Below are 15,194 nucleotides of genomic sequence, written 5' to 3'. Positions count from 1 at the left end.
GCCTGCTAAAGGATACTGGGTTCGCCCAAACTCCACTTTCTAAAGCACATTTGCATTACAAGTAATTTAAAAGCTACAGAGATCTTCTAAACAGCAGAGCAACTAGACTGCCTGGTGAGTGTTCCTTTGGCCAGGGATGTGATTAAAGTGAAACACAAAGAAACAGCTATAAGGATTTAAAAATAATTAAAAGCAAAAAGCTTATCAAGATTTGAACTATGAAAATTTAAAATGGATAAAGGAATAAGTTAAATTTGGAAAATTGTTTACTTTAAAGTATTCTTGAATTAAATAAATATTACATATCTCATTGGGAAGAGATCTGTTTAAATTTTTCAAGAGAAATGATTGGTTGACTTTTTTAAACAGAGAGATATGGAAAATTACAAAAGATTATAGACTATAGAGCTACGGAGTGCTGAAGGGGACCAAAGAGTTAAGGATATAGAGAAAAGGGGAAAAAAGGCTGTCTTTTGTTTGTTGTTTTCCTTTTCTGGATTATAAATTAAAAGAGAGAAATGGTTATCACTGGGAAAGTAGCGAAAGAAGGGGAGAGGATTATTACAGAGCAAACAATAAGGATTACAGCTAGACCTCAGTTTAAGAGCAAGTTCCGTTCCCAAGGTCTGTCCTTAAATTGAATTTGTATGTAAGCCAGAACACTATTGTTGTATAATACTGTATAAGTAGTATTGTGTAATTAACTCGAACCATTGTGTATTTAACTCAAAACATTGTGTATTTAAGTCAACTGTTGCTACAATAGGCTCTATGCTTAACTATGGTTCATTCTTAAATTGGGTGTTCTTAACCGGCAACTATCTGTGCACCAGAGATTCTACAAAGGATGTTTGAAGAATTGGAGGGAGTGTCACAGCGTCAGTGACTGAATTTGTTAAGAGAGATTTGCTTACAGTTGAAGGGAGATCGGAGGAAGATTTGCAAATATGGAAGAAAAGATAAATTAAAAATTTGAACAATGAAGGGAAAAATAGAAACATTGGAAACTGAGACAGAAACAACAAGCCAAGGAATGGAAAAAGAACAACCTGGTGAAGGAGAGGGTTGCTGAAGTCTTAACAACATTTTTGGAGTGGGACGAAGAAGACTTGGATGCAGAAATGGACAAGGTGAGCCAAATTAATACAAGGTAAGTAAAATCAAGAAATGTACCAAGAGAGATTGTGCACTTTGTCAAGAAGAAGACAAGAGACCAGGCTTTACAACAACTGCAAGAGAGAAAAGAACACATCTTCCTGATTGATAAACTCAAACAGAAGAAGATACCATTCCAATGGACAAATTGGAAGGAGTGATTAGATTTAAACAGAAAAAGATACTACTCTGTTGGGATAGCCAGGGATAAAACAAGAATTACTTTCATAAAAGGCTGGAAACCCTTTATGATTTTTTGTTGAAACTGGATAAAAATGACTTTTTATGTAATCTTAAAGGGGGATGAGAGATAATAAGTTTTTAATGGCTATAAAGAAGATCGAAAGTCGTTTCTTTAAATACTTTTTTCCTTTTCTATCTATATTGTTTTCTGCACTTTTTTCTTTCATCTTTTTTTCTTTCTTACTCTTTATATATTTTTTCAAGCTTATCTTTTATCTATGTAAAAAGTTCTAATAAAAATATATAAATATATTTTATATAAAATATATAAACATGATACCTAAGAAGCTGTTAGCCCTATAACGTAGACCAGACTAAGAAACCAATGCCACGTAGGTCATGACTACTTTTATTAGAGCAGCTACAGTAACAGAATCTTGCAAGTCTGAATGTGCTTCCCCTTCCCTCCCTTTATCTCCATGTGAACTCGGGAGGGGCTTGTCTGAGACATTTTCTCAAGTTACTTTCTTGGCCCAGGCTCAGGCCCCTAGTAGCCTTGGTAGTGGCTTGTCCTCCTCCCCTTCAAGGCCATTCCCTATATGCCCTCTAGAGGAGCTTTGCTTCTGTGTACACCGTACCATTTTCTTTGCCTAAAATATGCCAATTAGTGACCCCAGGCAAATGAATAAATGCAACTTATTCCCACTGAGAAAAATCAATATAATAATTACCATGCCAAATTATAGTGCTTACCCTGATATATTTATCCATCTATCATTTAGCAATAACTTATTGCTTCTTAAATCATGGCACAATGCCATGCTGTATGTGCCAGTGGTTTGTCCTGTGGCAAAAAGTAGAAGTCTCTGATTAAGAGTAAGGCTGCAGAGCTGTATGCAATAGCTTTAAACATGCCTAATCAATTCTGTGGTACTTCTGTGTAGATGATCAATGTCAGAGTTACACAGTAAGATATAGTTGCCTTTTTTAATTGAGGGAAATCCATCATGCCAATAAATCTTCTCTCAAGAAAGACTGTTAGTTTCATTTAATGCAGCCAGATAAATAATCTAATTATTCTTTACATACCAATTGGTAGCATAATCACACTTTCTACCATCACCTACTGGGCAAAATATTCCACTTATACTGTATATCCATGCCATTGAATAAGATACACTATTCTAAAATCCAACACACAAAGGCCTGAAAAGAGCAAAAATCATTCCAGATACAATTCATAATTAATTGTATGATTCAAGCATTCTGGCAACAGTTGGATACATCCAGTAGTCTTTCAGGCAGAATGGGTGTGCTTGGAGTCAGGGCAGGAAGCCACAAGTTCACTTGCCTGTTATACACATGAGTTCATCTATTTGAGTCCCTTACATATACTTATCCCACCCCAATGTTCTCAATATTTAAGGAAGCTCTCCTTATTTATAATCTTCATATCAGTAAGTAAGAAAATATTTATGGGCTAGTCAACAAATTTTAAAAAATACAGGTATAAACTCAGTGGCAGATTCCCAGTTTTGGACATTTCTCCAATAACCAAATAGAAAAGCCAAAATATCTACCTTAAACTATCACACACAAGCCTGTGCCCTACATGGACACCCATATTTCATGGCCATGACAGCAAGTATTTCTTTTTCTGAGGGAAACAAATAGAGAATCCTAGTTCTCTTACTTTTCTCATAATGTTATTGCCAATAAAACAAATAATAATTGCCAAAGAGTTCTGTCAAAGAACATTTTAACTTGAGCACGCTTAGCTTAAACTAGTGAAAAACCATTATTTCTTCATCAGAATTCCCCAGATTTGCTGAGAATATTTGAAACTAAAAGTTTTTCAGAGTAAATTAGGCTGCAATACACGCATATGATTTCCAGAGTACCTTTTACAAAATGTTACACCTTTGCAATTAAGTGGTCTATTTCTCCAGTATTTAATTCAGTGATTTTCAACATTCAGTCCTATGCCAGGAGAAATTATTTAGGAAATTCATATGGAAAAAGTGTTTAGTTTAAGGTTTTCTGATATTCAGGGCCTCACTTGTCCACAGACTACCACACAGCAAATCCAGCAGAAGGATGGACACAATGAAAAATGTCTGGTTGCTTGCTTTTCTCACTGCAACTATTAATTTTTCAGAGTGAGAGGGAAAGAACTGAAGCAGTTATAGTGGACTGCAGTGTTATCATTTCTGGCACAGGCAGTTAAGGAGAAGTACAACAAAAAATAAATTCAGGACTTTGCTATGGATACTAATCTAAAAATTACTCTAAAGCAGTTTTTCACAAGTGTCAGGAATGCAACTTTTAGATTTGCTGGCTGGTAATTATGGAAGCTATAGCCTTAACAGAACTGTCTGGCAATTGATTGAAGAAGACAGCTCTATAGAATAAGTTCTTTAACTATTTGTACAACAGTAAATTAGTAAAAATACAATCCATTGGTATGCTCTACTATACAAGTCACTTTAAAATCTCTAGGACTTGCATATATATTCCAATAAAGATTGCAAATAAATTGTTCCCACTGGACTGTGCCCCCAAAGCGTAATCATCATTAAACACTTGGCATTTACACAAAATTTGTATACTATTCAAAACAGTTCGCCTCCATTAACGCTCAAGAAGTGGATGAGAGTTATTTATATATGACAGGAAAGGAAAATTAAGCTGGATGTTGTACTCTGCCTTAAAGCAGTTCATGGCAAAAGTAAGATCTTAGTTCCCAGCTCAGATTCCTATATACATATTGTATTAAATTTATTTGCATATACAGTATAGATCAATACACACAAACATGTGCAATGTCCCACTGTTTTCAACCATATGCTTACTTAAAATCCTGAATTCACAAATTCCAACATAATTATATGGAAAGGCATCAGGTTTTTGCACACTTACTTATGAATTCGCTCATACAACATCATTTGAACGTGGGCTCTGAATTTGTCCAAGAACCTGCTAACCAAAGGATGCCGTGAAGGAAGTTGAAAGTTTAGCGAACATTTCTGTTTGTGCAGTTCCTCAAGTCTTCTTCTAAATTTATCAGCTAGGAAAACAAGGGAGAAATGCATTATCAAATACTATACAGTATGTTAAAATTTGTCTGAAATCAAATGATAAAGAGATATTAGATATGCAGAAAACATTTATTCATGAAATATTTTAACTGATTTTATTTTAAAAAATGGATGCAATTTTAAAAACGGAGCTGAAAAATATGGACACCGTGCTATTTTGTCTCATACACACTTACATATATAGATGCATAGATGCCCTATCAGCTGGCAACCATCCTTTAAAATACTTGCTGCCTTTGTTCCATATGGTCCACACTAACTATGAAACAAAAACATTTGTACTATAAGAGTAAGTGTATTGTACTTTACTATACTTAGGGCTACCAGATGTCTTTGGTCCTCATGTCCTCCATCCGGCAGGCATAGCCTTAAAATCAAAAGTTTTTGAGTCCCTTGTTTGTTTGTTTGTTTTATTTATTTTGGACTGTTTTCACAACAGTAGTCATTCAAACTTTTGTGTATTGTGACCTTGTAAATTGTCTGCTTCTTTCTTTTTCTTGTCTGTTGACAGACTCGACAGCCTAGATTTATGTTATTTATTTCCTAATTCCAGCAATCAGCTTCAATCCAGCCCATGAAAATATATGATCCCTCTAGTCCATAGATCACATGACTCACCATACCTTTCAATGGTGAAACTGTCAGGTCATTGTCGCTTCTATATTATCACTAGCATATACAATACAATACAAATACAAATACTTTAATGACCAAGTTTAAAATATATACAAGGAATTTGTCTTCGGTGATGAACAGCAAGATCAACGGTGCGTTTGGATAATGACAGAAAATTAATAAACAGTAACAATAACACTGCCCAGTAAAATAACTTTTCCAAAAGAAAGAGCCACTGTCCAGTACATATCAAATCATATACAGTGGAACCTCAGGTTACGAACGCTTCTGTTCATGAACTTTTGGGTGACGACCAGCTCCGGCTGCAAAATTTTGCTTCGATTCGCGAACTCTGCCTTGGGTCACGAACAGGATCCGCGGCCATTTTCCCTCCCGTGACACGGTCCGCGGCCATTTTTCCGCCCCTGACACGTGGTCCGCGGCCATTTTTCCGCCCCTGACACGTGGTCCGCGGCCATTTTTCCGCCCCTGACACGTGGTCCGCGGCCATTTTTCCGCCCGACACGTGGTCCGCGGCCATTTTCCGCCCCTGACACGTGGTCATAGGGAGGGGGACTCTCCCTTCAAGCAATAGCTGCCCCCCTGTCCTCCACGCCAGAACGGATTAACGGTAATTACATTGAACCTTATGGGAAAATTTGCTTCAGGTTGCGACCAATTCAGGTTGCGACCAGAGTCACGGAACGAATTAAGTTCGTGAACCGAGGTTCCACTGTAGTATTTAACAGAGCAATGGCACAAGGGAAAAAACTATTCCGATGTCTAGATGTTTTAACATATGGAGCTCTATAGCACCGTCCTGAAGGAAGAAGTTGGAAAAAATTATATCCAGGATGAGAAGAGTCTGCAGATATCCTCTCTGCCCTCCTTTTGACCCTCACAGTATATAGTTCTTCTGTAGAAGGCAGGCGGGTTGCAATTATCCTTTCTGCAGACTTAACTATCCGTTGGAGTCTGAGTCTGTCCTGTTTGGTTGCGGAATCAAACCAGACAGTTATAGAGGAGCAGATAACAGACTCAATGATTCCCCTGTAAAACTGTACCAAGAGCTCCTGGGATAATTTAAACTTCCTAAGTTGCCGCAGGAAAAACATCCTTTGCTGTGCCTTTTTAATAATGGCTGTAATGTTAAACGTCCATTTCAGGTCTTGGGAAAGTATAGAGCCCAGGAACTTGAAGGACTCTACCACTGATACTAGGCTGTTAAGTATGGTAAAGGGAGGAGTATTAGAAGGATTCTTCCTAAAGTCCACAATCATCTCCACGGTTTTAAATGTATTCAATTCCAAGTTATTACAACCACACCACAAGACCAGTTGTTGAACCTCCCGTCTATATGCTGACTCATTTCCATTTTGAATTAGACCAATGACAGTTGTATCATTTGCATATTTCAAGATTTTAACAGAAGAATCTTTTGAAATGCAGTCATTGGTATAAAGGGAGAAAAGCAATGGGGAGAGCACACATCCCTGAGGGGCACCTGTACTGATTAACCGGGTACTGGATGTAATTTTGCCTAACCTCACGTGTTGTTTCCTACCTGTTAGAAAACTGATTATCCAGCTACAGGTATGCTCAGGCACAGTAAGCTGGATCAGTTTGTTGTAAAGAATTTCTGGTACAATAGTATTAAATGCTGAACTGAAGGCCACAAAAAGAACTCGTGCATAAGACCCCGGAAATTCAAGGTGTTGCAGAATATAGTGCGAGGCCATATTAACAGCATCATCCACTGACCTGTTTCCACGGTAAGCAAACTGCAGTGGATCTAGCAGGGGATCCGTGATGGCTTTCAAGTGAGCCAACATTAACCTCTCAAAGGTCTTCATGACCACAGATGTCAGTGCAACTGGTCTGTAGTCATTCAGCTCACCAATGGGGGATTTCTTAGGAACTGGGATGATTGTAGAGCTCTTAAAACAAGAAGGGACATAACCCATCTCCAGCGATTTATTAAAAATATGTGTGAAAACGGGGGCCAGTTGTTCCGCACAAACTTTCAGACACGAGGTGGTCACATCGTCTGGACCTGGAGCTTTTCCAATCTTTTGCTTTTGAAACAGACCTCACACTTCTTTTTCTAAGATCACCAGAGGTAAGGGACCCGGGGGATTGGGGACAGGTGTAGAGAAATTTAATGCTGATGATGTATCTGAGATACAATTGGCAGCAGCAGATAACAGTTGTTCATTCTCAAACCTGCAATAAAACCTGTTGAGTCGTCTGCCAGTTGATGACTCTCTTCAATCAGGAGAGGTGGGTTGTTATAGCCAATTATGTTCTTCAGGCTTTTCCACACAGTCGCAGGATCATTTGCTGAAAACTGACTTTTCAGCTTTACTGAGTAGTTTCTCTTTGCCGCCTTAATCTCCCTCGTGAGTACATTTCTAGTCCGATTGTACATAATCCTGTCCCCATTCCTATGGGCCTCCTCCTTGTCATGATGCAGCTGTTTAAGCTTTGCTGTGAACCACGGCTTGTTGTTATTATATATATGTATGTTTTTGGTGGGCACACATATGCCCTCACAAAAGCTAATGTATGTTCTTGAAAATAAAGATTTGTTGGAAAAATATTGCGATTGGAAACGAGTCCTCCTTACACTGGAAAAAGTAATTTCATATACATGTAGGCCTGAGTACTTTTTTTCTTTTTTTTGCAGTTTTTTTGGCTGTAATTTTTGTCATGGATACCGAGAAAGCTAAAAAGTTAGTGTGTCCTCCTTTTCCCTCATTTGTCCTCTTTTCCCTCCTTTGCCTGTTCGGACATCTGGCAACCCTAATTATACCTCCATAATCACTTGACTCATGACAGTTTTTCACCAGCAAACTCCTAGGCCGAATTAAACATGGTGCATGCTTCCCTCATTTGTCCTCTTTTCCCTCCTTTGCCTGTTCGGACATCTGGCATCTAGGCCTAAGGTACCCAGAATGGTCCTGGGGGGAAAGGCTGCCACTGGACCTCAGACAATCCCTAAACCCAGAGCCCAACATGACATTCAAGGCAGGCACAGAGGAAGACAGAACCACAAGTCCAGCAAAGACCCTACAGCATACAGGTAGTCCTCGACTTATGACCACAATTGGGACCAGAACTTCTGTCACTAAGTGATGTGGTTGTTAAGTGAGTTGTGCCTGATTTTATTACCTTTTTTGCCGTGGTCATTAAGCAAATAATGTGGTCGTTAAGCAAATCCAGCTTCCCCCATTGACTTTGTTTGTCAGAAGCCCCCTGGGAAGGTCACAAAAGACAGTCACATGACCCTGGGATGCTGCAACTATCATAAATACATGCCAGTTGCCAACCATCCAAATTTTGATCACATGACACCAGAGACGTTGCAACAGTTGTAAGTGCGAGGACGGGTCATAGCCACTTTTCTCAGCACCGTTGTAACTTTGAACAGTCATTAAAGGAATGGTAGTAAGTCAAGGACTACCTGTAATTCTTTCTTTGAAGAGTGTAAGATCAGAAATAGAATATTAAGAATTTTCAGCTTCTGCACTTGCCTTGCCCAAGGTTCCCTAAAACCTTGCAACCAGCATTTATGAACTGTGGCCCTTGTTACTTTTAATGTCAGTTATTTTCAGTTTTGCTTTGGCAGGCCAATGTTCTCCTAATCTGATGTTTTTCAGAAGAGTTGGACTAGAAGCCCCATGATGGCCATTCTGACTAGAGAATCGCAGCTCAATATGTATAGACAGTATCAGATTGAGGAAGGCTGCTTTAGACCAAAAATCTATTCTATTCCACATATTCTAAGCAGGTTAATTCTAAATTCCTCCTCTGAATACTTTAGATTTAGATGATATTAGTAATAATAAATTATTATCTATTTAGATTATTATCAGTTATACTGGATTTGCATTTGATGACCATAAGAGCCTGAATAAAGAGCAACCTCAAAACAATTATTAGTTCTTCATTGAATTAAAAAAGACTTATATTTGCATTAGTAACTTACAATTTAAAAAGTGTCATTTTCTTCTTTTACAGAAGTATTACAATTTTATAAAGAGCATTTTAATATGCACTCTTCAAAGTAAAATTTAATACTTGTTTCCACTGAGTGACAAAAGATCCTCAATGCTTTCATCACTTACAAGCACAATCACTGGTTTTCATTCTGACAATATATGCTTATCCTCTCAGCTGTGCAAATATACTCAGATCTACTATTATTATTACATCTTAAAAGGCAAATCTGCCCAGCTGCTAAGGAAAATGAAAATATAATCTGAACTAAGGCTGATCCAAATGGAAAATCATATGCTTGTGAACATTTTCATTAGATACATGAAGTATCTCCAAGAAATTGAAAGTAACTAGGATTAACAGATCTAAGGTGCAGAAATTTGATGACCTTTAGTTGGCAGAAAAGAGTTTTCTGTTCTTTTTACTGCCATCTAATTGTCTTTGTGATTTTTGCAGCCCTGATCTGTTAGTGCTAGAGAAAACATCAAAAGAGAGTAACACTGTGCAGACAGATAACTATAGAAGACTCCTAAGAAAGCTTTCATGTTTTTTTAAAGCACAAGTGCAGTTGTAGGGACCTGCATATTTTACTGTGATCATTCCCCCTCTCTCTTTCTCTCGCTCAACAAAATCCCTACAAATTCACCACTTACAAGATGCCAGCTTTACCTCCATGCATATGCCCCCATCCTCTCTCCTGTCATGAAAACTTGCCTGTTTCAAGGAGATGTAGTCATCCTTGATGATTTAAAGTCACCCACCCATCTTTTTCCCACATCATTTCAACGTAATATAAATCCCGTATAGTTCCTCCTGAAAATGAATGGTGTTGAGATCTTAGCCTGGAAAAACCAATCAAGAATTCAACAAACAGTCACATAAAAGGTAGAAAAAAGGCTTAACTTAATCTCTTAGAAGACAATTACCATCTGGCATCTTCCTAATCAAAATGAGAGCAACATAAGGCTCTAATGAGGTTCAAGCCACACGGTTAACCTACTCTTGGGTGATTGCTATCCTTCTGTCTACCTTACCTCATAGGATTGCTGTGAAGATAAAATGGGGAAATGTTATCTTCACAGCAATTATGGAAGCTGCAGTGATTATGCAAGCCACCTTAAGCCCCCAAAAGAAGCATGACTCTGAAAAATAAAATAAAAGTGTCTACTTTTGTAGCTCTGGACCATGGCAAGTCTGTAGGACTGGTTTCCGCAACAGTGCTGCATGCTGTTTCTTGCAGCTCTACAATTAGCAAAATAACTTTTAAATTTTTTTAACGTATCTAAAAACTACTTGGGACAAAGCAAAGCAAGCTGTCATAGTCTAAGCAGGCCCAGATGGTAACAACTTTGATTGATGGATTGATTACATGCCATCAAGTGTTGACTCCTAGCATATATAGATAGATTTTCTCCATGCAATCTGTCATATGCAGGTCTTCTAACAGTGCACCCATTGCCACTGTAACTGAGAGGACAACTTTATTGTGTAGTTAAGATAGTAAGAGAAAAGCTTGTATTTAAAGTCTTATGTTCCCAAATCAAAACCAACATCTTGTACTGAGCCCATAAAGCAATCTGAATTTACCACAGATTCAGACCAATATGCTATGAACATGGCTCACCTCCACTAACATTCTGAATAAAAGAAATACCATCAAATATATTGGCAAACAATAACTGAGCTTCAATTTAAAAACAGAGATAACTTATTAACTAAAACAAAATGTCTCCAAATAACATATCCAGTTGCCATTTCTGTGCCATCAACCATCTTGTCATGACTGATAACATGAAAAGATTGCCATTTTAACAAAAGCATCTTTCCAAACAATAAACTTCTCTCAGGTTACTGTTCCATCAAATCTGTCAAATGTGTCTTCTTATTGCTCTCTAGGACGAGATGACACATTATGTAAAGGTCAAACAGAAAAAAGTCCCTTCCACTACGCCATCATCCTCAGTTGCTAAAGGTTGTTCCACCCAATAATTGTTGCTAACGAAAACAAACGTTTACAGGATAAGGAAGTTATCCGCCATTTTTTGCCTCATCTAAATGTTTGTTCAGGACCAAGTCAACACTTCAATCCAGATTTCTTTTCCATATAATGAAGAGTACCATGGTTTATTTTCCTTTCTTTCAGATTTAAAGCCATGTGATGGTAAGGGCAACAAACATGGCATGTATACATGATTAAACCCCCAGCTCATTTTATTATTTTTTACTTTTAAATTACCCTACAATAAACTAGTGTTTATTTCCAAATAAGCGTATTTTTCAAGACAGCAAAAATAATTATTGTAACCAAGGTGGTGATTGAATTGAATTCAATACAGAAAACTACACATTTCAAGTATTTCTTGTTTTAAGACTTGGAAAATCTCTTTCATTTGATGTTTGACTGCACATACTGGTATGTAGATGTAACTGTAAGATTAAAAAAAAATTGTTGAAGAGAAGACAAATTGTAATGGTATGCTTCATAACTGAGGTTAATATCCATGATCCCCATAAACCCCAAATATAAAATTACTGCTCTGCACTACTGAGTCTGCCCATCCATATCCTTGTTTTCATGTGGTTTAATCAAACGAACAAGAGACTGTCGACATCAATAAACAAAGATGTTTCCCTAAAGTCAAACACTGTGTCATCAACATATATTATTGAAGGTCATCTCTTACATCTTCAAGGAATATCATTTACAGCACCTGCATTCTGCTGTCAAACTGAAACTTATGTAAGAAGCTGCCATTTTCTATCCTCTGAAACAGCTCTGATTAGACAGCTAAGTATCATGTGTGCAGCTCCAGCACTCACAAAATTAAAACCTTTTCTTTTCTCCTCTGATTTACCATGGTAGAAGGATAGCATTTTCCTGAGAAACTTGCTGATTTTATAAGTTCTCTTATAATTGCATTTGCAAAATTTCCCTAGAGATACGGTGGTGGAAGAGCAGGTTACAACAGCAGTACTACCTCTGCAAAACATCATTATTCTTTACTCTGGTGACATAATCAAGATTTCCCTGTGGGCATGATTAAATAAAATACTTTTTCCAATAAAGAAAACGTCCCTTGAGGAAACATTTTCAAACTTAAACATTCTGATAATGTTTAATAATTAGATATTCTACTTTAAGATTTTATAGTGCTGAGCACACCAAATTTCAAGTGGATTCAAGTAATTCAGGTGCCAAGCACCTGTTAAAATTTAGGAATCAAGATATCAATAGGCATATATTCTCCACACATTTAAAAACAAAAACAAAATTCACCTAGAACTCTGCAAACATGGATGGCTTTTTTTTTTATTACACCATTTCACACACTGCAATCAATTTCAATACATTCATGTTCATACTTATTTGTACAGCATTATTATTTTAAAATAAAACAAATGATCAGGATGCAGGCAGACATTTTTTCCATTCATACATTTGCATCATCATAGCATAAGAATAAATTAGGATAAGTGGAGTCCTTGGTGTTCTCTGAGCTTGGTTGTTTGCTTGCAGACGCTTCATTACCCACCTAGGTAACATCATCAGTTCAAGCCTGAGCTACATATATTCTTTTCTATTGGAACTAGGATAAGTGTATGCATTTAAGCAAGGACAAGATCAAAACACTGTAGTCCTATAATGACAGGAGGTGCCATTCTAAATCAGATTTTGGGTCATTCTAATTCTGTATCCAGCCTGAAGCAGAAATAAGATTTCACAGTTTAACATTTCAAAGAAAAACAATGCTAGCAATTAAGCTAGTCTATTTGTATGACAGTCTGCATGAAGCTAGCAGTGGGAATTTCAATCTAAACTCCTTCAAGCTGTGAGCTGACATCCCTAAATTGTGAACTGTAAATATCAAGAGTAGTAAAACTGATAAAATAATCCTAGCAAATTGCAGGGGGCAATAACCAACTATGTAAGGCACAGCATTAAATTCCTGGAGTAGCATGACCCAGTACATAACTAAAATAAATCATCTTAATATTCCATTGCTACCTGGTTTAGTATCAATACAATCTTCAAGGGCACCAGGGGTATCTGCAGGAGGGTCAAAAAACACAATCAAAGCTTCATTCCTTTTTACAATTGTGAGGTCTTGGGCATCCTCTTGACTTTTTTGACCCATTTACACCCCCAAAAGATACAATATGACAGTGTTCTCAGGAGCTTCTTTCTCAAAACTGTATCCCACCAACTGCATTCAGCTACTGAGTGATATGATCAGAAACATGATTAAATGGACCTGATCCATCAGGGTTTTTCTTCCAACAGAATTTCAGCCGTGTAGGCTAGATCAGCATTCATAGAAAACCCACAAATACATTTTCAAAATTCAACCATGAGGTTATATAGATACCAGTTAGTTTATATATAGAACTTGGGATCATACCCAAAGTTCACATGCTGTATTCAGAAATACAGATACTGTATCTGGAAACTCCATTTCCCTCAGGATTACAATCATATGAGCTATATATAAAAAATACACAGAAAAATATTTAACAGCAGGATGAAATAAATCAACGCTGTAAATAATGTATACAATCAAGTCAATGTTTACCTGCTATAATGTACCAGGAGTTTCTTTTTCACTCACCCAGTTTTTGGAAGACAAAAATGTGGTCCTGAGGTTGCTGGAGAGGGACCCACTAAGAGGTGGATAAGCCAAATTATTGTAACATACAGCAGAGCCTAACCTCTCTTTAAATCAGACAGTAAGTGCTTTAATCAGTTATGTGGGTTAACTCAGAGGGCAGTCATTAATATAAATAGAGGAATCCATGGAATGAATTTCTTGCTGGAGTTATCCTGTACCTTCAGAGAGCTTGAACAACAAGCAGCAGGCTAAGGAAGCAGCATCAGATGCAGAAGACCAACTACCCCTAGACTAACAACTGTTGGGTTTGCAAAGCCACACCGTTGTATATCTGGTTTTGCCTTAATGTATTTGAGAACCCAACCTCTGTGGTTTACAAGCCATAATTTATGGATTAGGATGATATGTGGTGCTGATCAAATATAGTTAACAAATTGTGGTTCAGCATGATATCTGAACCAGCTATTAGCCTCCTGACATCTGCTTTCCTACTTCTATTATACGTAGCTTCTTCCTCACGAGCAGACCTGCCAATAAGGACCTAGCTGCTCACAGATATCTGTTTCTCAAATGGTTACAAGTTTATATTTTAAAGAGGCCATTTTACTTCATTTCATTCTCGCTTCACAGAAAAGTAGAAAGCAATGGATCAAGCTTCTTAGGAACTATAACCTAGTTTTAGTTGTTGTTAGAAGCAGCAGTGCAGCATATAAATTACATCCCTTCTGTTTTTACATATGGCCAGACACTAACCACTATACCTTTGCCAGGACTGATATTCTCATTCAATCATTCATATTCTCTCTCTCTCTCTCTCTCTCTCTCTCTCTCTCTCTCTCTCATTAAAAATAAAAATAAAAAATGGTACTTTTGGTCCCCAAAGTATTTATGGCTTAGTACATGACAGAAAATCCTATCATTAGAATACAGTATCTTTGAAGCATTTGATAATAGAAGCAGATTTTTTTTTAAATCTGATCACCACAAAGGATTTCCCATGCAGAACTATCTAAGATGCAAATAAAGGTTATTTAATTAGTTTTATTTGAAAAGAAAAGTGTGGGGAGGAAGAGTCGAGATACTATAACTAATAGTTCTGTGCAAAACCCTGAAAATTTGGCTAAGATTTGTTACATCTGCGAGCATACGTTGTTTCATATAATTCCTTCTTCATAAAGTAAGTACTAAGCCATGCTTTCTGGCAATAATCAATGCTTTTTAGCTAACATTATTTCTGGTATAAAATATAACAAATATCCAGCATTTAAATGATAGCTCTTTAAGATCCATTTATTGTCAGAATCCAAGTGAAAAGAAAACTTTAAAATATGCCTCTAAAAGCATAAGCTTCCAAGTTGATATAAAAATGCAAGCTACCTTTTCCAGGCACCTTCCACAGATATTCTGATTAAAATATATATATATCTCAGTGGTGAGTTTAACCTTGGAGCTGTCAGATTCTGTCATGAATAATGAACCATGACAACATTCCAACATCCTTGGACAACAGAAAAAAAATCTCCTCTATGCTAAGCAA

At 37.1% G+C, this 15,194-nt stretch overlaps 1 protein-coding gene across 9 annotated transcripts in view; it reads right to left on the bottom strand.

Moving 5' to 3' along the window:
* DISC1 (DISC1 scaffold protein) overlaps nt 1–15,194 on the bottom strand; it is a 178,487-nt gene that overhangs the window by 138,724 nt on the left and 24,569 nt on the right. For all 9 annotated transcript variants that reach the window (XR_015796634.1, XM_088143504.1, XM_088143499.1 and 6 more), the window contains one exon: nt 4,258–4,405. Coding sequence is in view for 8 of the 9 variants with exons in the window: in XM_088143504.1 (XP_087999630.1) it covers nt 4,258–4,405 (148 nt within the window). In the remaining variant the exon portion in view is untranslated. The remainder of the gene's footprint in view (nt 1–4,257; nt 4,406–15,194) is intronic.

The sequence above is a fragment of the Python bivittatus genome, unplaced genomic scaffold (assembly GCF_059951505.1).
Source record: "Python bivittatus isolate LINGU-HERP-01145 unplaced genomic scaffold, Pbiv_v1 ctg000020_np1212, whole genome shotgun sequence".
Classification (NCBI taxonomy): domain Eukaryota; kingdom Metazoa; phylum Chordata; class Lepidosauria; order Squamata; family Pythonidae; genus Python; species Python bivittatus.
Note: the sequence above shows the minus strand (reverse complement) of the source record. Positions and strands in the feature narration are given on the sequence as shown.